At 34.4% G+C, this 24516-nt stretch overlaps 2 protein-coding genes across 2 annotated transcripts in view; both read right to left on the bottom strand.

The window, feature by feature from the left end:
- The window catches only part of LOC112001858 (DNA-dependent metalloprotease WSS1), a 57872-nt gene that overhangs the window by 9395 nt on the left and 23961 nt on the right, over positions 1-24516 (bottom strand).
- Positions 9210-11542, bottom strand: LOC112001844 (1-aminocyclopropane-1-carboxylate synthase-like). Its single transcript, XM_065767149.1, is given in 5 exon segments — positions 9210-9782; positions 10631-10766; positions 10769-10790; positions 10903-11034; positions 11167-11542. Coding segments are annotated over 5 exon segments (606 nt in total). The 5' UTR covers positions 11332-11542; the 3' UTR covers positions 9210-9631.

The raw sequence follows: 24516 nt of genomic DNA on the forward strand, positions 1-24516 counted from the left end.
TAAAAAAATAATTTTTTTAATGTTTATGTATTATCAATGTTACCTTTATTCAAATAATATGTTTTTTAAAAAATCAAAATTTTACATATCCATGACACTTTTAGATTTTTAATTGTGTGCAAAAATAAATAGTAAGTAATAGTTCATCGAACTACCAATAAAAGGAGAATAATAATAAATAAAATTTGAACATGAAAAAATAAAACACATTTAATTAAGCACACAAGTGATTAGTAACTATGAATTTTAATTTATGATGAAGTATTTTATATTAGAAGATTCATTTATGTTGGTTCAAAAAAGAAGTTTCATTTGTGATGGTAAAAAACAAAATTTTAAGAATGAAATTGTTGATAGTAAGTTAGATTATATACCATTTTGCAAAACCAACACAATAATTTTGGACATCTCTTCGATAAAATAAATTGGAGAAACACTGGTGTTGATCATATCCTTAGAGCATTCACATTAGTCTCTTCAAATTTTTAGCTAAACTAACCCCCAAAACTCTACTTTCTAGTTTACCTATCAATTTTTATACATATTCATCAGCATTAATACTTTATCAAGAATTAATATTATTTCCTCTAATTTGCATTTTTAATCTCAAATTCTACATCCACCTGCAAGGCTACATCCATTGAGCACAACCTAGCCGTCACAACCACAACCCAGCAGGGTCAGCACACCCACATCCAGCAAATGCCAAAATTCATTCTCACAAAGAACCCAAATCATAAAACCACTAAAATCAAAATAAAAATATCAAAAAGAAGAAGAATAAACTAGTTTGACTGTCACTATAACCATCAGATCACACCACTAGAACCACCAAATTACCCAACACACCACCAACGAAAACACCCACAACACCAGATCTGATTAAGAAAGAGAGGAGAAGAGAGAAATACTAGATCGCGCCTCCACCATACCAACTTGCACCACCCTCGATCCCTTACCACGCCTACCAAGAACACAACCACACCACCACCAAATCAATGACTCGACCACTAGAATCTCCTTAAAAAAGACAAAGAAGATTGGTAGTCGGACTAAGCAAGAAAGGGAGAGAGAGAGAGAGAGAGAGAGAGAGAGAGTCAAATAAAGAGGATGAAAGGAGAAGAGAGAAACGGGAGATAAACTAAGAAAGTGTGCAATGGAATAAAATATATTCTTTTTTAATGTAGCGATGCTTAGTGCCTCACTGCTTGTATCGAGGACACTATGCATTGATGATGCCAAAAATTGTCAGTGAGTCGCACAGTCCCCACGTGCTCTTTGACAGAACCTGTGAAACAAAAAAACAGAAGACCTCACAGAGATAACTGGCGTGGTAACGGCTAAATACCCTTCGAAGGTTAAGTTAGGAATTTCTACAACTTTATAGTGCCAGAGCTGGGGAAATTACACGTACCTTGATTTATGAGGGTTTTAGGGTTTTTATAGTAGTGTAGAGCTGACCTCTGTTTCTTGGCAGAGAATGTATTTCCTTGTAGAGGAGATTCTCATTAATACTTGTATTTTATGGGATCCTTTTCTTGTAGGGATTTCCACTGATTATGGTTGGGCATAGGATGAAAAATATTTCCATACCAGGATTCTTGGAGGTCACTCATGTCACGAAGGTGCCACATAAGTGCCATATGGCTTCAACAAACCGTCTCCCTTGTGTTCGTCTATCTTGAGGAATCCAACCATCGCCTGTCCTTCGGTTCATGTTATGAGCCCATCTACCAGTTCTTTGGTTGGTAGAGTGCTTAAGCTGTCTCTTATGGCGACTCCGTCACTAATGTCTGCCCCCGTTATTTATGTCTGTCTGCTTAGGGATTTTATCCCTATCATGCATCATTAAATTTTTTTGTTAAATTAGCGAGACTAATGCACACATATTTTGGTTGGGTTTAGACAAATATTTGTTGAAATGCTAAACTAGTGAGAGTGATGCGAATGCTCTAAGCATCTAACGCTATTTTCCAAGTAACTAGCACTCATGACATAAGGAGTGTTACAAGATGTCATTATTTATATGTGCTAGAGAACTCAAAATCCAACAACGGAATTATGAATCATTTATTTGGGAGGTTGGTCATTCATTTTCCCGCTAAATGTACAAGTATTATCATTGACACAAGTTAATTAGAGGGTAATGACTAAGGGAAAGCAAGTATCGTTGAATCATTTTTTGGGTTAATTTCACTTGATCTATAGGAAAATCATTAATCTCTATGTGAATTAAAAAAATATAAAATAACAAAAATAATAACATTCCACCAGTCTCGAGATCTTAGTTGATAGGCCAAGAATGTATTAATCCCTTATGATAAATTAACCAATTAATTAGTCAAGTGAATTAATTAAGTCAATTAACATGCAATATGCGTGGTAGTACAAACAAATCACCAACTAAGTTAAATGCAGTGGAAAATAAATTTGACACGGTAATTTGTTTACGAATGGAGAAAACTTTCAAGGCAAAAGTCCCACTGGGTGAATTTAAGGTTATTACTCTTGAGAATTCACTACTATAAAGACAAGTAGTTACAAGTAAAAGAATCTCAGTACCTTATATCAACCTACAGTTGAACCCTTACCCCAATACACAATTAGACTTGTAATGTAGTAACAATCTCTCCTTTCAATGCATGGCTTCAAGTATGTGATTAACCAATTGATACACAGATCGCAGTACGTGACTAACACACCAACTTAAGAAGGATGTTGGCTACAAAGTTCTTCAGTTCATCCACACGATGAAGATCAAGGAGCTCCTTGGTCACAAAATCCTACAGCGTACAAACGAAGTAATTTCTTTAAGAAAAAGATGAACTAGGGCATATGTCTCTTGGTTACAATATGCTTGAATAAAACCTTTGCATCAGGTTGCATCAAGTGAGACGGCCCTTACAATAATCCTAATATATGTTTAGGATTGTGAGAAAAGAAACCATATACCAATACACATGGATTGCGTGAAATTAGATCTGAAAAACTGATTTTCGTAATTCTCGATAGATACAGCTGTCGAGCTTATCTGTCAAGCTTTAAAGAACAACACTTCTTTACTTGATTTTTGGACAGATTTGCATGACTTCAATACTTGGATTTGAACTCTTGTTCCTTGAAGTATTAAACACATCCTAAATCTACATAATTACAAGTAAAATGCGTTTTGTCAAAAGATTAGCCAATTCTGAATGACATATGTTCTTAACATGATCGACATATGTCCTAACACTAGTAAATATAATATAAAATTTTTTTTCCCATAAAATTATATATAGTTCACTACGATTTGGAGAAACACTAAAAGTCTTTTTAGAGCCTAAATACTATAAAACTTATTTGTTATTTGTTCTTCACTATCTAATTGTACAACATAATAGAATGATGAAATTTGCTTAAAAGGAAGAAATCCCATTCTCTGTTTGCCTCCCAATCTAAGCTAACCTCGCACCTCCTCCTATGTTCAGCCCTAGAAGAGAGGATTGGCAAACTGCATTTTGAAATTCTTTATGAGAAAGAAATATAATAGTTTTGATAAATAATAAAACTTCATTGAAAAGAAAATTAATTACAATAGCCAAAGCACACAGGAAGTGTGCTAGGAAAAAATAAAAACAAATAAACTAAGATGCATAGAAAGTATACCTATCAGCAAATTAGGTAAAGAAGGAAATTGAAACACCGACGTGTTTTCCACCCAAGCAAAGTCTGCAAAAAGAATAGCTTCAGTCATGAATTGAATTTCGGTTCCTTAAAAAAACATGTATTCTGCTCCAGCTAAATGCTTCACATTAGGCAATGAGGGATCATATTCCAAAATATTAAAGCATTAATCACACTTTACCACCCAATTTAATCATATTTTTTTTATTCCTTAATCTTATATATTCATACTGTAATGAAGTTGCAACTTTGTTTTTTAGGTACTTTAAAGATAAATTGCAATTCCCACCCCCCCCCCCCAATATTATCATTTACTTTCACTTATTAAAAAAAAAAGTTGTAACTTTCTTTTATTTTTGATATATTTGATAAGCTTTAAACTCATGATGTCTACTTTATAATGATTACTCGTTATTATCAGTTTAAAACACTAGTTAGTTTTGATTTAATTGAAACCCATGTAGGAGAAAATGAAGCATGCAATTTTAAAATGCTTTTGGACTAAACTTCTACAAAACACATATATTCTCATGCTTAAATTTGAATAAGAAGAAAATATAGGTAAAGTGGTACAAAGAGTCAAAAACATATATTCTTTTTTGTTAGGACATATATGGATCATGTTAAGAAAATATGTCATTTAGAATTGGCTAATCTTTTGACAAAACGCACTTTACTTGTAATTTGGTATATTTAGAATGTGTTTAATACTTCAAAGAACAAGAGTTCAAGTCCAAGTATTGAAGCCATGAAAATTTGTCCAAAAATCAAGTGAAGAAGTGTTGTGTTTTAAAGCTCGATGGATAGCTTGACATATGTATTTATTGGGATTTAAAATGTGAAGCTCGACAGTTGTATCTATCAAGAATTATGAAAATCAGTTTTTCAGACCTAATTTCATGCATATCCATGTGTATTTGTATAAGGTTTCTTTTCTCATAACTCTAGACATATATAAGGATTATTTTAAGGGCCGTCACACTTGATGTAACTTGATGCAAATATATTATTCAAGCAAATTGTGACTAGAGACATATGCCCTATTTCATCTTTTTCTCAAAGAAGATGTTGCATTTATATGCTATAGGGTTTTGTGACCAATGAGCTTCTTGATCTTTATCGTGTAGATGAACTGAAGAACTTTGCAGCCAACATCCTTCTCAAGTTGGTGTGTTAGTCACGTACTTGAATCGTGTATTGAAAATGAGAGATTATCATTATTAAGAAGTCCAATTGTGTATTGGGGTAAGGATTCAACTGTAAGTTGATATAAAGTACTGGGATTCTTTTATTTGTAACTGTTTATTGTGATAATAGTGGATTCTTGGGAGTGATGATCTTAAATTCACTCGGTGGGGTTTTTGCCTTGGAGGTTTTCCCCATTTGTAAACAAATCACCATATCAAATTTATTTTTCCGTTGCATTTAGTTATTTAGTGATTTGTTTGTGCTACCACGCGTATTGCATGTTGATTAACTTAATTAATTCACTTGACTAATTAATTGGTTAATTTATTACAAGGAGTCAAAACATTCTTGGCCTATCATTTTTATTTGTGTTAACGCTATTTTTATTTAAATAATATGATCAAAAAATAATTCAAAATTCTATATACCTGTGACACTTTAAAATTTTTCAATATATATAAAAATAAATAGTAAATACTTCATAAGACTACTGATTAAAAAAAAAAAAATCAAATTTTAATGTGAAAAGAAAAACACATATAAGGACCAAATGCTTAGTAACTATGGAGTTTAATTTGTGATACAAATTATTTTGTATTAAAATTTTCATTTGTGAAGTAGGAAAAGAAACGTTTTGTCAAGTTAAGATAACTTGACCCCAGTTAATTAAATCAATTATCTAAGGTGTTTAATTATGTCAAATTACATACAAATCATGAAGGCACCAACAAATCACCAAATAAACTAATTTGCAGTGAAAAATAAATCAACACGATGATTTGTTGACAAATGAGAAAAATCTTGCAAGACAAAAACCCCACAGGGTGATTTTAAGGTCACTATTCCTAAGAATTTATTAATCAACAATCAAGCGATTACAAGTATAAGGATTCTTATCAACTACCTTTGACCTATCTCGAAATACCAACCTACAGTTGAATCTTCGCTTCAATACCTAATTGGACTTAATCTTGTAGTAGCATTTTTTTCCCTTGATGCACAAACCTCTAATTTGTGACTAACTTTTTACATGGATTCTAAGTACGTGACTAACTCTAGCAACTTGAACAGATGTTGTTGGTTACAAAATTCTTCACTTCATCAAAAATGAAGATCTGGAAGCGCTCGGTTACAAAACTCTATAGCATACAAACACAGTAACTTCTCACAGAGAAAATAAGGGCTCATTTGGTTTAGCCATGACTTAGTTTTCATAACTCAATACTCATAACTCATAACTCAAACTCAAAACCCATAACTCATAACCCAAACCTCACTTTATCTTAAAAACTCCAAAATTATTGCACATAACTTACTTTTTGCCACCATAACTCATTTTTCAGAAACTGAAAACACTAAAATTTTGTTTTCAGTTTCCATCATCCATCACTCAAAATTTTGAGTTTTGAGTGATGGAAACATCACCCAAAAACCAAGCCAAACAAGATTTTTTTGGTGGGATCCACGCATTTTGGAAACTCAGTGATGAAAATTGAGTGATATCACTCATCATGGTGATCCAAACAAGCTCTAAGTCTCTTGGTCTCTGTATTCATGTGTGACGGCTTTTAAAATAAACCTTTTATATGTCTAGGGTTGTGAGAAAAGTAATCCGAAACAAATATGTAAGGCTGGGCTGAATCTCAAATCTGGAAATTCTGAAATCATAATTCTCAATAGATTGAGTTGTTGTCAAACTATCTATTGAGCTTAACATTAAGTCTCGATAGCAGGCTTCTGTCAAGCTATTTGTCGAGACTTAATGAACAGATTTTCTTCACTTGTTTCTTGAACCAATCTTCATGTTTTTAATACTTGACTTGAACAACATGTTTTTTGAAGTACTAAACCTATCTTAGATATACCCAAATACAAGTAAATTGTATTTTATTAATGGATTAGCCAATTATACAAAATATGACCCTAACACATTTAATAATGAAATTTACGATATTAAGTCAAATTACATATTATTTTGCAAAAACCACCATGGTCATTTTGCACATCTCTTCAATATAAAAAATTTAGAGAAACGCTAGCGTTGATCCTATCCTGAGCATCCAATGCCATTTTCCAAGTTACATATAGTTATGATACAAGAGTGCTACAAGATGTCATTCTGTATGTATACCTTATGATTGGTAGAGTACTTAAAATCCAATAATGAGACCTAAAATCCTATAATGGAATTATGAACCATTTATTAGGGAGGTTGGTCAATTCTTTTCCCACTAAGGGTACGTTTGGTACACTGAATAAGAATTACGACAGGAATTGTTATCTTTATTACTAAGAATAAAATGTGTTGTAATGTAATAACTAAACCTGTTCATTAGTTTGGTTGTGAGTTATAACATTAGAATGAAACTTAACATTTATTTTAGGAAATTTCTTACTCATACAATTATATTTTCTTAAAAATTGTTATTTTTAAATTTAAGAGAGATATGTTTTATTTTTATGATTTTTTTATTTTTATAATTGTTAGATGTATATGGAAAGTTTGTTTATTTGGAAATATATTAAGTTTTGAAATTATTGCACTTCCTAAGGAATAGCTAATACAACCTTTTAAAGAGGAATAGTTATTCCTTATTTTGAAGAATAGCTGTTCATAAGGAATGATTATTCCTTATAATAAAAACATTAAAAAACTAAAAAATAACTAAACCATAGGAATAACTATTACATTACAGAACCTATTACAGTCTACCAAACATGTCCTAAATGTACAAATGCTACCATTGACACAAGTGAGTGGGTAAATGAAAAGGAAAATGAAGTATTGTTGAATCATTTTTTTTTTTTATGGGAGTTGAATCATTAATTATTAGGTTAATTTTACTTGATTTATAGGAGAATCATTAATCTTGACGTGAATTGAATAATATATAATAACAAAAATAATAGCATTTTGCAAATCTCGTGGCCCTAGTAAGTATAACATAGATTTTTTTTTTTCCCTTAAAATTATAGTTCACTATAATTGGAGAGACTCTAAAGTTTTTAGAGCCTAAAGACTAAAGTTTCTCTTACACTTATAGTTAAAAATTGGTCCATATTTAATTCATATATTGATAAAATAATTTCTCATATATTTTTCATGTTTATATTTGAATATAAAAAAGTATGTTTGTTAATACAAAATTAATATATATATATATATATATATATATATGCTCTTGTTTATGTTTATGTTATGTTCTTTCTCAAAACAAAAAAAAAAAAAAAAACGTTTATGTTTATATTTATGATACTTTTATTTAAATATTATATTTGAAAATAATTCTAATATGCCAAGTTCATAATTCATACTACTGTCTAGCATTACCTTAACTAGTGCCTTCGCCATTGTTGGATTCTGATAAGGGAAAATAAAATAAATTTTGTATTTTGCTTTACTCTTGTGAGAATTTTAAAAACTTTCAAAAATATACTTAAATAATTATGTGGCTGCATAACACAAAAATGCAGCCACAAAAATCACTATCTTTTAAGGAAACATTTCGGGGCCCAACAATTGTTTTTGGTGCCAAATGTTGTATTATAAATAAATACATCACAAAAATGAGCAGAATTGATTATAATTTTAGCATCAACCCAAAATATATGTTATTTGTTCTTTACTCTCTAATTGTATTGCATAATGATCTAATAAAATATTAGTAAGTTGTTAACTTATTTTTAAAAGGTTTTGTTCACCATTAAAAGAGTGATTTTGTTTTGGTGAAAGATAGTATATCTACAATTTGAACTTCATTTCTGTTATATGTAGTTCTACAAAACATGTCAGATGAGCTTTCTGTAGAAATTCTAAACTATCTTGAAGAAGAAGTTACCAATAAAATAGAAAGATTCTTAAAAAAAGCTGGTGTACGTAAGTAACATTAGATTGAGAATCATTCTTCTTCTTAACGTCCTCTCGTAAATAAAAGATGTTACTCAAAAATTAACTATGATTTATTGTATAATATATTATGAAAAGTAATATTTTGTAACTATATAAATAATAAATTATATTACAATCAAGGTAATAGGTTGAAGAATAAATTGTTAAAGATATAATATTATATTATTAGCATTTCATGGTCATGGTCATAGGCTCAACCTACTCCATCAAAATCTTAAAAAGTCAAATTAAAATTATTCTCACTCATTCAAAGCCCGACCAATTACTAATTCAAAAATTAATTAAAAGGAAAATAATTACCAATTACCTCTTTAAGAATTTTTTTTATTATACATTTTAAAATTTTTAATTACATATAAAAATAAACAGTAAGTAATAGTTCATTAGCCTACTAATAAAAGGAAAATAATAAAAAGTAAAATTTGATCATGAAAAATAAAACACATTTAAGCAAGCAGATGATTAGCAACCATTTAATTTTAATTTATGATACAACTCGACCGCTACACAACTATATAAGTTACACTTTCTCAACGACTCAACCAAACAAACATTATATACTTTGTGCGTTTATTTAGCCCTGTCCCAACTCCAAAAGTTCTAACGCAAGCAATTACGACTGCCCAAAGGCCCATTTGATTTGTTCCTATAAACTATAAAGCTGTTCCCATCTTCTTCATACATATTATCGTATATCAATTAGCTAGCTGCATTTCAAAAAAGAAAGGGAAATGGTGAACAAAAATCAACAGAACTCGTTGTCAAAGATGGCAACTGGCAATGGTCATGGTGAAAATTCTCCATACTTTGGTGGATGGAAGGCTTTTGAGGATAATCCATTTCATCTTACTGATAATCCTCATGGGGTTATCCAAATGGGCCTAGCAGAAAATTGGCCTCTTGAGCACTCTTATAGGCAGCTTCCAATGCTTCTCTCGTCACCTTGAAATCGTTAGAGCGTTCACATACAACTGGAACAAGTTGTGCTCCTGTTCTCCATCTCAAATCTCTATCAAAACTGCAATGAAAAGGCAAGATTGTGAGACAATGTTTTGAATATTGCTAGAGGTCTTGCAAGAAAATATATGAAAAAATACAAATACTTTTCATCATTTTAAGGCCATGGGAATCATATAATTAATTGGGTTCCACCTTCTTTATCATGTAATAAACCATGTAACCATCAGAGCATAATTAATTGCCTTCCTAAATGATTTGACAGAAACATTCATATATTAATATGGAATTTAAAAAAAAAAAAAAAAAAAAAAATTTCTTAACCTTCTGACCTCAAGCCAGAGGGCAGTCAACTGCGTGTTCTTATCTTGGACTGATGGAAAATTGGTAATTCACTCACAAATGGGAACAAGGGCTGGTCTTTGAGGAAGATGGGCCTCATTTTCCTAGACTATTTTTTACTTGAAAACTTCTTTCTTCCTAGTGTAATAAATTGGCTTGTATTAACTGATGCCCCCACCAATAATTTTGTTAGTTGGTACTTGTGGTCAAGGCACGATGTTGAAAACTTGGAATTAAGAGCTTGGGATGTTAAGATTAGAGAAATCATTCTCAGCACTCAAGCAGTGTCGTGGACTAAATCAATCTTTTTTAAAGTGAATTCTCCATAATAGCATATCATGATCCAAAGTAGATTTAATACTCAATCTCTCTCTCTCTCTCAAGAATCGTTATGTATATGAGTAAAAAAACAGCTAAAAGGCCAAGTCAAATAGCCACCCCAATATGCCTCTAAGGTCTAACCTACATTATTACATCATTTTTAACTGAATTTTCATTAAAAGAGAAATTTATGAAGCATAAAGAAGTAGAAAATTGAAATGGAAGAAGAGGTATCGATTATATTACCCTGGATAATAAGGAGTAGGTACTAGAAATGCATCCCCAGGGTCAGCCAAACAAAAGACAGTCATCTCATGAGCTCCGGTTGCTCCTCCACTCATAACAATGCGGTCTGGGTCGAATCTCACCCTATTTCCTCTAACTTCTCCATAAAATTGGCCACAGCCTGTGGAATATACATAAGAAACTTCATTAATTAATCTTTTATGTGTGTGTGAGACATGAAATGGATAATAGAGTATGAGGAACTATATATATGAGATTAGTATGTTACTTACATTTCTGAACTTTGTCAAGCCATGATAATCCTGAAAGATAGCTATGTCTCTGAAGTCATTTACTCCTTTAGGTGTGCAAATGGAGGCTTCTGAGTTTTTCATTAGCCACTCTTCAACCAACTCAAAAGAAAGCTACAAATTGAACAAGACATAAAAACCATGAATATATATATATATATATAATGCAACTAAACTCTGTGACTCTGAGTGTACTTCAAATTAATAAAATGCACACTAAGAAATTAAGTTATAAATTTTAGTTACCTGATTTTCTGCTAGGCCCATTTGGATAACCCCATGAGGATTATCAGTAGGATGAAATGGATTATCCTCAAAAGCCTTCCATCCATCAAAGTATGGAGGATTTTTACCATGACCATTGCCAGTTGCCATCTTTGACAACAAGTTCTGTTGATTTTTGTTCACCATTTCCCTTTCTTTTTTGAAATGCAGCTAGCTAATTGATATACGATAATATGTATGAAGAAGATGGGAACAGCTTTATGGTTTATAGGAACAAATCAAATGGGTCCTTGGGCAGTTGTAATTGCTTGCGTTAGAACTTTTGGAGTTGGGACAGGGCTGAATAAACGCACTAAGTATATAATGTTTGTTTGGTTGAGTCGTTGAGAAAGTGTTAACTTCCAGGTCTTTATATATAGTTGTGAAGCAGTCGAGTCGGCTACTTTTTTCTAAGTTGGAATTCTATTTTTATTCTCTTCTTGTTTAGAGAGAGAAAATTAACTAGGTAGTTCAAATGTCAAATGAAGGTTCATACGAAGGAACAATTTTGAAAATTTGGTGAGACTTGGCATGCGCTTTGAAATTTATTTACCTATTATATATACTATTCTTTTCCTTTTTTTTTTTTTTTTTTGGAAGGAGATATGGATGTACTATTTGATTGGCTCAAAGTAAACTAACATGGTGAGCTCTTCGAGCAGGCAAAGAGGCAAACTTTCTTAACTGGCTTACCTGAGGTCAAAAAGTTTATTAGGTACCCCATGACCTATCAAATCTGGCCACCGATACGTAAACTGCCTGGGTCCCCGTATGAATCACTAAAAGTCTAAAAAGAGTTGGTTTAGTACAACAATTCATTTCAGAATTTTGCTCTATGATGATTGGAAGCGGTGGAATTATGCACTGCTATGTCTGCAGTACACGTGGAAGCTAAGGGAACAAGTGATGCAATTGAAGTTGGACTCTAGAAGTGGCCGAAGATAAAGCAGAGCAGCTAAAGATAAATGCCTCTAGTGTCGTATTTGAATTAATTGATAGTTTCGTATTTAAATTAGGATGTTGTCATTAATAAACTTCCTGGTGATAGGACTCATCCTATTATCTTGGATAGACTTAGCTATTAGGTTGGTTGTTATCTTTTTAATTATGGTTATCCTTTTATTTGAGTAGTTGTGGTTGATGTATTTAAACTAAGAGTTATGGAATAAGAGGCAAGTTGATAGTATTTACAGAATTCCTTTCTTTTCCATTGTTCTTGGAGGGTTGTCGCCTCGAATACGACTAGTTATTTCTATTCATTCAACTGGGTCACAGCATTTGGTATCAGAGCCAAATGACTTCCAACCCACCACCATCCACACGATCAACTACCAATGATGATCGACTGTCTGCTCTAGAAGTCAGTAACCATTCACTTCGAAGGCAAGTCGATGGCCATAAGGAAGGGTTGACAGCAATACGTGAGGGTATAGATGCCCTCTCCAATGCTGTAGCAAAGATGGGATGACAACTCGAAGCAAGGGGGGATCGGACCAATGAAACCAGCCAGAATGACAATCGTGGGGATGGCTCCATCAATCGAAATCGTGGAGAAGGCAGTGGAGGACCTACGGGAGGCATACAAACTCGAATCTCTTGGTTAGACTTTCCTCACTTCAACGGGGAAGACCCAACCGGGTGGATTTACAAGGCTGAACAATTTTTTCATTATCAGAGGACAGCAAGGGAGGAAAGAGTGGTGCTAGCTTCATTCCACTTACAAGATGATGCCCTGCAATGGTATCAATGGTATGAGAAGACGCAGCCTAACGTGCAATGGGAGGAATTTACGCAAGCTTTATGTGTCCGTTTTGGGCCTTCCGACTACGAAGATTTTGATGAAGCACTAGCCAAAGTGCGACAAACAGGAACTGTACGTGAATATCAATCATTGTTTGAACGATTAGCTGCAAGGGTACAAGATTGGCCTCAACGGGCTTTGGTTGGAAGTTACATTGGCGCCCTTAAGGAGGAAATTCGTTCGGAAGTCAAACTTTTCCGACCGACCACCCTTCTTCACGCCACTAGTTTAGCCCGTTTGCAGGAAGACAAGTTGCAAAGGCTTAAACGTGTGTCATTCCATTCCAAATCTGCACCACTACCAACAACCCAGCCATCTCTTTTATCGAGTCCCCCATCTAGATGGAGCAAGGCAGGGACATCACCATCCTCTAGTTCACGAACTCAAAGCAGCCCCTCATTCAAAAAGCTTTCTTGGACAGAGATGCAAGCACGAAGGGATAAGGGATTATGTTACAACTGTGATGAAAAGTTTGGATCGGGACATAGGTGTAAGACACAACAAGTGTTTATTTTGGAGACGGTAGTAGACGCAGAAGAATCTACGGAAATGGAGGAAGCAAGAAACGAGGAAGAAGAATCAACTACTACTCCGGAGATCTCGCTTCATGCTCTGTCTGGTATAGCCACTCCCTAAACTATGCGAGTGACAGGTTTAATAAAAGGGAGGCGCTTGCACATTCTCATTGATAGCGGAAGCACTCACAACTTTGTTGGACGGAAGTTTGCCAAACGAATGGAATGTTGCAAGGCACCGGCGGCAGCTTTTCAAGTGATGGTAGCCAATGGAGAAAGGCTACAATGTGAAGAAGTCTATCAAGCAGTACCTGTGGAAATTCAAGGCTTCCAATTTCGAACCAACATGTACCCATTGGATTTGCAAGGATCAGATCTTGTCTTGGGAATACAATGGTTACAAGGCCTTGGAAAAGTTTTGCATGATTGGAGTGAAGTGGAGTATCTAGGCCATATCATTAGTGAAGCAGGGGTCTTAGCAGATCCTAAGAAAATTTGTAGTATGGAAGCTTGGCCTGTCCCAACCAACACCACTACTCTCCGCAGATTCCTTGGGTTAACCGGTATTACCAGAAATTTATTCAAGGATACGGTGCCATTGCAGCCCCTCTTACCAAGCTCTTGAAGAAAAATGGTTTCCAATGGTCAAAACAAGTAGAAGAATCTTTTCATAATCTCAAGCGAGCCATGACACAAGCACCGGTACTCTCATTGCCAAATTTCTCTAAACAATTTGTTGTGGAAACAGATGCGTCAGGGAATGGTTTAGGCGCTGTCCTCATGCAAGAAGGAAAACCTCTGGCTTACTACAGTAAGGCCATCACGGGTAGAGCCTCAGGCCGATCTACATATGAAAAGGAACTCATGGCAATTGTTCATTCAGTTCATCAATGGCGTAACTATTTGTTGGGGCGCCGCTTTCGTATTCGAACTGATCATAGCAGCCTGAAATATCTCTTGGAGCAATGAATTACGACCATGGACCAGCAGAGATGGATTGTGAAACTTATGGGGTATGATTATGAGATTGAATATCGACCGGGGCGAGAAAATAAAGCAGCAGATGCTCTCTCCAGTTTACACGGGGAGCTAAGTGCGGTCACCTATCAACAACCAGCGTGGTTAGAGGAGATCCGCAATGAAGCACGCCACGACCCCAAATTATCAAGCATTAAGGAAGCTTTAAAAAATGGAGCTCACAATACCCACGGGCTGGTGGAAAGAGATGGGTTATTATGGAACAAAGACCATTTGGTTTTGCCACCTAACTCTCCTCACAAAGAAGCAGTAATACATGAGTTCCATAACACACCTATGGGAAGACACTCTGGTATACTTAGAACTTACAAGAGAATTGCCTCCAATTTTTATTGGGTCGGCATGAAAAAAGATATTCAGGATTTTATTCGGCGTTGTGACACTTGTCAACGAAATAAGGGTGACACACTGACCCCTGCTGGTTGTTGCAGCCATTGCCGATACCTGACCGTGTTTGGGAAGATGTTTCGATGGACTTCATTGATGGACTTCCGATGTCCAATGGGTTCTCTGTTATTCTTGTGGTGGTGGACCGGTTGTCTAAATATGGGCACTTCATCGCCTTGAAGCATCCTTACTCGGCAAAATCAGTAGCTGAAGTCTTTGTGAAGGAGGTACTGCGCCTTCATGGCATGCCACGATCAATCGTGTCAGATAGAGACCCAGTCTTTACAAGTCAATTCTGGTCGGAGTATTTTCGGTTACAGGGATCTAAATTGAGCATGAGTTCCGCATACCATCCCCAAACCGATGGGCAAACAGAGGTACTTAACCGCTGCCTTGAAACTTATCTGCGTTGTTTTGCAGGTTTTAAGCAAAAACAGTGGCTAAAATGGCTTCCATGGGCTGAATATTGGTACAATACCTCCTATCACACTGCCACTCGCATGACTCCATTTGAAGTAGTTTATAGTCGGGCACCTGCTACAGTACACAATTATGAACATGGGGCCACTGCAGTAGCGCAGGTTGACCAATCCTTGAAGGAGCGAGACGAGATGTTGAAGCTTCTGAAGGAAAACTTGGTGACAGCGCAAAATCGGATGAAGCTTAGTGAGGATCGACACCGACGTGAGTTGGAATTTGAACCAGGTGACTTTGTCTATCTCAAATTGCAACCATTTCGGCAACTCACTATTCATACCAGAGGCAACATAAAGCTTTCACCTCGTTTCTATGGGCCCTATCAGGTGTTGGAGCGACTTGGGAAGGTAGCTTATCGATTGGAATTGCCACAGCAGTTAAAGATACATCTTGTTTTTCATGTATCACAGCTGAAGAAGAAATTGGGCGATCTTGATCACGTCGCCCCAGAGTTACCTCCAGTTAAGGAAGATGGTATGGTGCTGCTTGAACCTAAAAGAATTGTGGATTTTCGCTGGACTAAGTCAAGCAAGAAGGTTTTGCAAGAAGCACTGGTACAGTGGACTGGTCTTGCTGAAGAGGATGCCACCTGGGAACCTTTCGAGGATTTGCAACGTCAATTCTCTTATCTGAATCTTGAGGACAATATTCATCTTCTAGGGGAAGGGAATGCTATGTCTGCAGTACACGTGGAAGCTAAGGGAACAAGTGATGCAATTGAAGTTGGACTCTAGAAGTGGCCGAAGATAAAGTAGAGCAGTTAAAGATAAATGCCTCTAGTGTCATATTTGAATTAATTGATAGTTTCGTATTTAAATTAGGATGTTGTCATTAATAAACTTCCTGGTGATAGGACTCATCCTATTATCTTGGATAGACTTAGCTATTAGGTTGGTTGTTATCTTTTTAATTATGGTTATCCTTTTATTTGAGTAGTTGTGGTTGATGTATTTAAACTAAGGGTTATGGAATAAGAGGCAAGCTGATAGTATTTACAGAATTCCTTTCTTTTCTATTGTTCTTGGAGGGTTGTCGCCTCGAATACGACTAGTTATTTCTATTCATTCAACTGGGTCACAGCATGCACCCACATAAACCCATCATTTTATTTTCACCATTTACAACTCGTTATATATAACGTAAATTGCGGCAAAATAGTGAAAATTATTGAAACGCTAGACTTACTTCACTTAAAAGTAGGGACATCCCCTTATATCATATTTTGACAATATTGACGGCATAGGAATCAAACACTTTATTGAAAGAATTACGAATACACCACATTTATTCCTTGCAAAAACTTCATACTACATTGCAGCATGTCTTTTTAAGAACAACTTATCTTAGTTTTTATTGAATTTTTTTTAAGTGTGCTAAAATATATTTGTATCTTAAAAAAAATGAGGAAAAAAAAAAGGTTTTAAATAGTTGTATATACAAATTAAAAGTTAAAAGCCAAACTTATAAGCTGATGCCAAAAAAACACGATCGATTTCCACATAAGATTTATGTTCTAAAATAACAATTTTTTTTCATAAATATGATGTAATAAATTATAAGTGATTGCCTATCATTTTTTCATAAACTTACTATATTTTTCCACCACTTGGTCTATGGCATCAAAAATTCAAAATTGTGACAAAGACATATATATAAACATGGAAATTTACCCAATTATTTCTAGTTTTCTTGATTCGCACTATCTTAGAAAGTAACCAGAACTTTAATTGTATGTATGTACTATGCGACAGACCGCGTAATTTGTGCATTGAACTCTTTGCTTCTATGTACCATGTGACTAACTACGTAATGTACGGCTTATGCTATAGTTTCAGTGTTTCGCTTCAAATTTTTATTTGCAAGAATTTGTAGCCGATTGTCACTTTTCCGACAACATGATTACTGTGAAAGATCATACTCAAGGAAAGGCCAAGAATGCAACAAACGATACAAAGAAGACTAGAAGGGTGTTTGGTTCACCTGTTTCCATAACTCAATTCTTAAAAATGGTGGGACTCATAGCAAAATACTTGTTTGGCTGCACAATTCTCTGTTTCCATAACTCTATTTCCATCACTCAATTCTCTGATTTTTGAGTTATGAGTTATGGAAACTGAAAACACATTTTGGCTGTTTTCAGTTTCCATAACTCATATCTCAATGACAATATTGTAATTAAACACACATAAGAGACCCATAAACAGTACCAATCGTACCTTTTGACCACTTTTTGACTTTTTTTTTTTTTTTTAGGCCCACAAATAGTGTAAAAAATATTGAGTAATGGGAAGTAAGTGATGGTGCCAAACAAACATGGTATTTTAAAGTGATGAGTGATGAGTTATGAGTGATGAGTGATGGAAATTGAGTTACGGAAATTGAGTGATGAAAAAAGTGGTGCCAAACAGCTTCTAAGAATCGAAGGGAATCAAAATTACCGCGTACAATGTCATATATATCTTAAATATATAGAAGAGAAAGATGAAATTATTGAGATATATGAGACGGATCAACAAGAATTAAAGAGTTCAAAAGATGAAATTATAAAAGAGATATAATTCAAGCAGTTTAGAAAAGGTGGGAATATATGTTAGTCCATGTAGAATATTTTGATAATCTTAGTTACCTTGAATTCATCCTAGAAATTGAAGGGATTATTGCGGATATTTACAACAATAATAAAGTGGTAGTCAAAAAAATTGTGGGTGACTAATCCTCAACATATTAGTTAAGTCAATATCATTATCAACTGTTCATAAGTCCTCTTGAGGACAACTGAATCTGGGTGGTAAATTCAAATGGACTTGAAGAACGTGCCATAAATTTAAAGGTCCTAAGTTTTATTAGACATTCTTCTAGTTCATAGGAGGATTTTTGGAATATCTCATTAACATGGAGTGAATAGTGTTGGGCATTAAGTTCACAATTAATGTGTATCCCCATTAAAAGGATAACTAATCGATATTATGATAAATTTTTTTGAGAAGAAATGTGTATCTCCAATTTATGTAAAAATGTTGTAAAATAATTTGTGACTGTATCATTACTCTTATGATAAAGAATAATGCTAGAGATACAAACTATTTTACAAATTTTTTTACAAATAGCTGATATGGTAAGTGATTATTGGTAAATGAAAAAGTAATATTAATAGTGGCCCTAGATAAAAACTACTAAGAGATTGGCCACATCAACATTTTGTAAAAATGTTGTAAAATAGTTTGTGACTGTATCATTACTCTATAATAAATTGATAATGCTATAAACTATGGTGTGGTGATATCAATATCATATGCAGTTTGAGATGTCTTGCTGCAAGAGCTTCCACCTAATCTCTTCAAATTTCAACACATAATCTCTTCAAAGTGGGTTTGGATGGAAGATGTACCACCAAACATTTCAAATGTAGTTCAGGCTGATTTTAGCCAGTAAGATCCAATAAAAAGTTCCAGCTGGTTTCTTTAAAAAAAAAAAAAAAAAAAAGTCAAGTCAAGTCAAGTGGATTAAAATTAAATATTATAAATCTCCATTTTACTTATACTAATAGAAATGCACATGCAACCCATCAACCCAATGAAATCAAATTAACAATAACTCAAGTTGAATTTTTGGGGGTTGATTTGTTCAATTGAGTTATAAATATTTTTCAAACATTGTGTTGGATTGGACTTGGATTGGCAAAATTTTAATTCAAGTAATTTGACCTATTCTAGGCTATTAATAGTTGATGAGTGCCTAAAGGTAGTGGTTAAGATTAATTTTTAATTTTATCATAATGGATCAGGTTTTTTTGGTGCAGTTGTATACAGGTCAGTTAAAAAAACCATTGACACCTGCTAACTTTGGCCAAAAATGATTTTAGTCATTTAAGTTTGAAAGTAGTCATTTTAGTCCAATAACTTTACCCCAAAATTATTTTAGTACAGCGACCTTACCCAAAAACCATTTAAGTCCTTTAACTTGTCATTTTGAATGATTGTTGAGCAAAATTACATAACTAAGTCGTTAAAGGACTAAATGATTTTTAGGCAAAGTTACTGGACTAAAATGACCAACTTCAAACTTAAATGAGTAAAATTATTTTTGAGCAATGACACCAAACGAAAATGAACAAATTTAAACTTAAAAGGACCATAATAAATTTTGGGCATCTAACATGAGTAAATTGTATATTTACCATTTTTTTTTCATTATTAGGTCGTGTTATTTTATGGAGAATGTTAGGACATATGTAAATCATGTTAGGAACATATGTCATTTAGAATTGGCTAATCTTTTGACAAAACACACTTTACTTGTAATTGGGTAGATCTAGAATGTGTTTAATACTTCAAGAAACAAGATTTCAAGTCCAAGTGTTAAAGCCATGCAAATCTGTCTAAGAAACAAGTAAAAAAGTGCAGGATTTTAAAACTCAACACCTAGCTCGATAGATAGCATTTATCGAGGTTTAAAATGCTATTTAAGCCCGATGCTCAACAGCTGCTCGATACATAACCTATCTATCAAGATTTACAAAAATCAGATTTTCCGTTCTGATTTCACTCCAATCTGTGTATATTTGTTTAAGCTTTCTTTTCTCATAACCTTAAACATATATAAGGATTATTTTAAGGGCCGTTACAGCTGATGCACCTTAATGCAAAAGTTTTTTACAAGCATATTGTGACCGGAGGCATATTCCCTAGTTCATCTTCCTCTTCAAAAAGCTGCTGCGTTTGTACGCTATAGGGTTTTGTAACCAAGAAGTTTCATGATCTTAATTATATGATGAACTGAAGAACTTTGCTGCTAACATCCTTCTCAAGTTGGTGGTTAGCCACATATTTGGATCCATGCATCGATTGGTTAGTCATGTACTGGAAGTTGTACATTAAAAGAAGAGATTGTCACTACAAAACAAGTTCAATTGTATATTGGGGTAAGGGTTCAACTGTAGGCTAGTATAAGGTACTGAGATTCTTTTACTTGTAACCGCTTATTGTAATAATAGTGGATTCTCGGGAATGGTGACCTTAAAATTACCCGGTGGATTTTTGCCTTGAAAGTTTTCCTCATTCGTAAACAAATCACTATGTCAACTTTATTTTTCGCTGCATATTAATTTGGTCATTTGTTTGTGCTACCACGCGTATTGCATGGTAATTGGATTAATTAATTAACTTAGCTAAATTAATTGATTAATTCATCACAAGGGGTCAATACATTCTTAGCCTATCAGAGAATAACTATAAATGTCCTCCTTCGAGTCCATTTTTCTTAATAGATTGTGCTTTCTGTCGTGTTTGGGCAGAGTTATTCCTTTTCCTTTAGTAGACACAGTCGTTGGTGCCCTCCAATACCTTAGTCAAATGTTATATGGTGATGGAAATGGGCCATTGGTACACTCTGACGAGCTTCCAAGTGGTTTGAGCACAACTTTTATGGTCTTCAATTTTGACGAGTCATCCTCTGATTCAACCTAACCCACCTCCACACCATCACGACAAGCTAAGGCTGAGCACTAAAGACATTGCTCTGCACTGCCTAGATGAAAAGGGCTTGCTCTTTAGCCCAAAGGGACGTCACGTTTAATGAAAAGGCCTTTCAAGCAGGCTTATTCAACCTGTTGCCTAGGAGTTATTATGTCGTATACATTAGCCTGAGGATAGTTAACCATGAACGTCGAGTATGTCCTGATAGAGTGTATTGTGACCTAGCAGAACAACAAAGACAATCAATATCCGGCGGTGTCCCTTTTTTTTTCCGCTTCTCCAACACGACTTCGACATGGCGCCGACGCGGCTTCGACTCGGTACTGACGCATCCGACACGCTAGCAGTGAAAAAAAAAATCATAGATTCCACCCTCTCTTTGACCTCTGCCCGCTGCCGCTGCCGCTGCCCTCTGTCCCTTGCCGGAGCTAGATCGGGCCAATCAGCGAACTCCATAGACGTCGACGCTGTGCCGGCGTGCCCTGTCCCTTCTGATCGGCAAGCTCCTCCTCTCTCCTTCTTCTTCTTCTTTTTCTTCTTCTTCATTTTCTTTTTCTTCGCAGACCCACATGCCTTCTGTCTTCTTCTGTTCATTTTAACTTTTATAATACTTTTTTTTTTATATTTCTTCCTTGTTTTGTGTGTCTTGACTGTCTACTGCCAACCCACGTGAGAGTCACTTCCAAACTTTCAATTTCAAATTTCAACTTTTGAGCACCATATGTCAATGCCACGATGTCATTAAGATGCCATTGGTCCAAAAGAAAATAATTTATATTATTATTTTGACTATTATTTTTAGTATTATTATTAGTATTTGAACGTAGCCTATTTAAACTTTTGGTTTTTACTCTAAACATTTTATGTGTATTATTGTACTAATTTGGGTGTTAATTTATTTATTTGTAATTCTTACATAATTTAAATTCTAGACATAAACGTATTTTATGTCTAAAAATATTAAAAAATATGTCTAAATATAAAATTTAATTAATTATTTAACCGCCGTGTCCCCGCCATGTGGTGTCCTTATTTTTCAAAAATTACCGTATCCCCGTGTCTGTGTCTGTGTCCGTGCAACATAGCTAGCATTTCGCCGAGCATGACAAAACAACATGCGTAGTGGTTGGTCTTTCCTCATCCAATAGGGATTGGATTGAGGGTTTCTTCTTTATGCAAGGAGATGATTAAAAGAGGTTCCCTTGGAAGGTGGAGGGTGGGCAAAGATTTTATATGCATCAACCATTTTTGGGGAGTTCCTCATGCTTAGGATGGGTGTCACATAACCCCCCTCCCGCCTTTTTTGTGTGTGTCGGTTGTCCACTTTGCTTTGTATATTTCTATGCCCTTATAGCCTTTGTCCATCATAAGGTTAAGGGCTTCCATGCCCTCATTTAAAGAATAAAAGATTTGGGACGAAACTAGGAATTTTTGTTTGAGAGGAAAATTTATACATTAATTCACAACTTAAAAGAAATTCAAAATACATACATACAAGATTAGTTGAGACAATAATTAATTTTTTAAAAATGATAGTTCTAGTACGATTTGGAGAGACACTAAAAATTTTTCAGAGCTTAAAAACTCTAAAACTTTAAGCATCTCTTACATAATTTCATTTATAGTAAAAAAAAAATTAATTTGTAAATAGCCTAAGTAATTCGAATATGGACAGAATAATTTTCATATTCTCATGTTTAAATTTGATTAAAAATTAAGTGGTACACAAAGTCAAAAACCTATATTCTTTTTGTTAGTGTAAACATATATGTAAAGTGGTACAAAAAGTCAAAAACATATATTCTTTTTGTTAGTGTAAACGTTATTTTTATTTAAAATATGGTAAAAAAATAATTCAAAATTTTATATACCAGTGGAATTTTTAGATTTTTCATTATATATAAAAATAAATAAATAGTAAGTAATAGTTCATAAGATTACTAATAAAATGAAAAAAAAAATAAATCAAATTTGATTGAGAAAAAAAAAAAAAAACACATTTAAGCACCAAATGATTAGTAATGTGGGGACCTGAGGACTGAGGAAGACTAAGAATGCTATGACCATCATTCGTTCATTAGGTGAAAGCACCTTAAACCCAAGGAGTGGGTTTACTCGCGAAGAAGGTGGGAGAAAGGACGAAATGTCTCCGGGAAGCTCGAGTGGAGAAAATAGCATTCTAGGAGAAGGTCAAGGTGTTTGAAAGAAGTTTTCTGTGAAAGCTCACCTACTATCTCCACATTAAATGACTGGCAACAGTTTTATCAGCTGCATTGATGAGAAAATGACACATAAACAATGGATTCACAGCTAAGCAACCCCTTCTACCACCTTCAACAGGAGTTTAATGGAACAAGTGTCCTAAGGAGAACCTAGAACGATGCAGGTGGAGGGTTAGGATGTAAGAAGCATATGAGTATATAAAGGAAGAGAACTTCCAGGCGAAGGGATAAAAAAAAAAAAAAAAGATTAAGGAAAAGAGATTAGAACAAGAACAGTAGAAAGAAAGAGAAAAAGAAGTGTATATCCTTGTGTAAGAAATTGTCCTCGGGTTGACCTGAGAGAAGCATTAATTCTATTTGTTCTTCGCTTCCATTTCTTCCCTTCTTATTTGAATCTTTGGACTTGTGCCCAAACTTGTTTTCCCCTCACTCTTCACAAATTTTATCTATTTGGGCCTAATTTAGTGGTACAAGCCTCACTATTCTAAGTGAGTTTGGGCCCCCAAACTTTTAAGTCCCTACAAGTAACTATGGAATTTTCTTTGTGATACGAAATATTTTGTATTAAAAATTTAATTTGTGAAGTAGGAAAAGAAACATTTAATAATGAAATTTACAATATTAAGTCAGATTACATACCATTTTGCAAGAATTGCTGTAGATACTGTATTTTGTCTGCTCTCAATTTGCGTGCTAGATGTCAAAAATTTCAAAAATATTAATTTTTCCACTAGGGGACCGTGGGAACATCGATATAGACATGGTACAACTCATTCGGGTATCGAGCTCTTGAAATGCATTTTTAGGTCAAACTGACCAAAATGCTCCTAGTCAACCTTGAGTTGACCAAATGTCAAAGTTGGTCAAAACCACATTGAAACAACATTTTCCATGTTTTTACATCAACTCCAAGCTTGTTGGAGATTTTTATCAATTTTGGCTAACTTTGATCAAGGTTGACCTGAGGTTGATCCTCGGGAGCACCCAAAAATATAATTTCGATTCGACTGTTAGAATTTGTCAAAACCAAAGTCATTGAGAACATAATTAAATTATTTTTTTTTTTTTTGGAAAACTAGATGTCCATACCTTTCCATCAATACCAAAATCAGCTAAATCTGAGTTCAGAAAGGCCTTCAATGAAGCGATTGAAGTTAGAATCGAAGAGTTAGGAGAAAAGGACAGGACTGCTAACCTCAGCAGCAAGTTCCAACACACCATTAAGGGTTGCCGAAGCTAGCCAGAGGAAGCTGAAAGGTCACAAAAATATCTATTTAACCCCTAGACCCCTTAGAGAGAGAGAGAGAGAGAGAGAGAGAGAGAGAGAGAGAAAGAAGCAATTTTGGCATTTTGGAGCTTTTTTTTTTGGGTAGTTTCTCTCTCTTTTCTCTTAATTTCTCTCCAAAACACACTCAAAA

Source organism: Quercus suber, unplaced genomic scaffold (assembly GCF_002906115.3).
Source record: "Quercus suber isolate HL8 unplaced genomic scaffold, Cork oak 2.0 scaffold_778, whole genome shotgun sequence".
Classification (NCBI taxonomy): Eukaryota; Viridiplantae; Streptophyta; class Magnoliopsida; order Fagales; family Fagaceae; genus Quercus; species Quercus suber.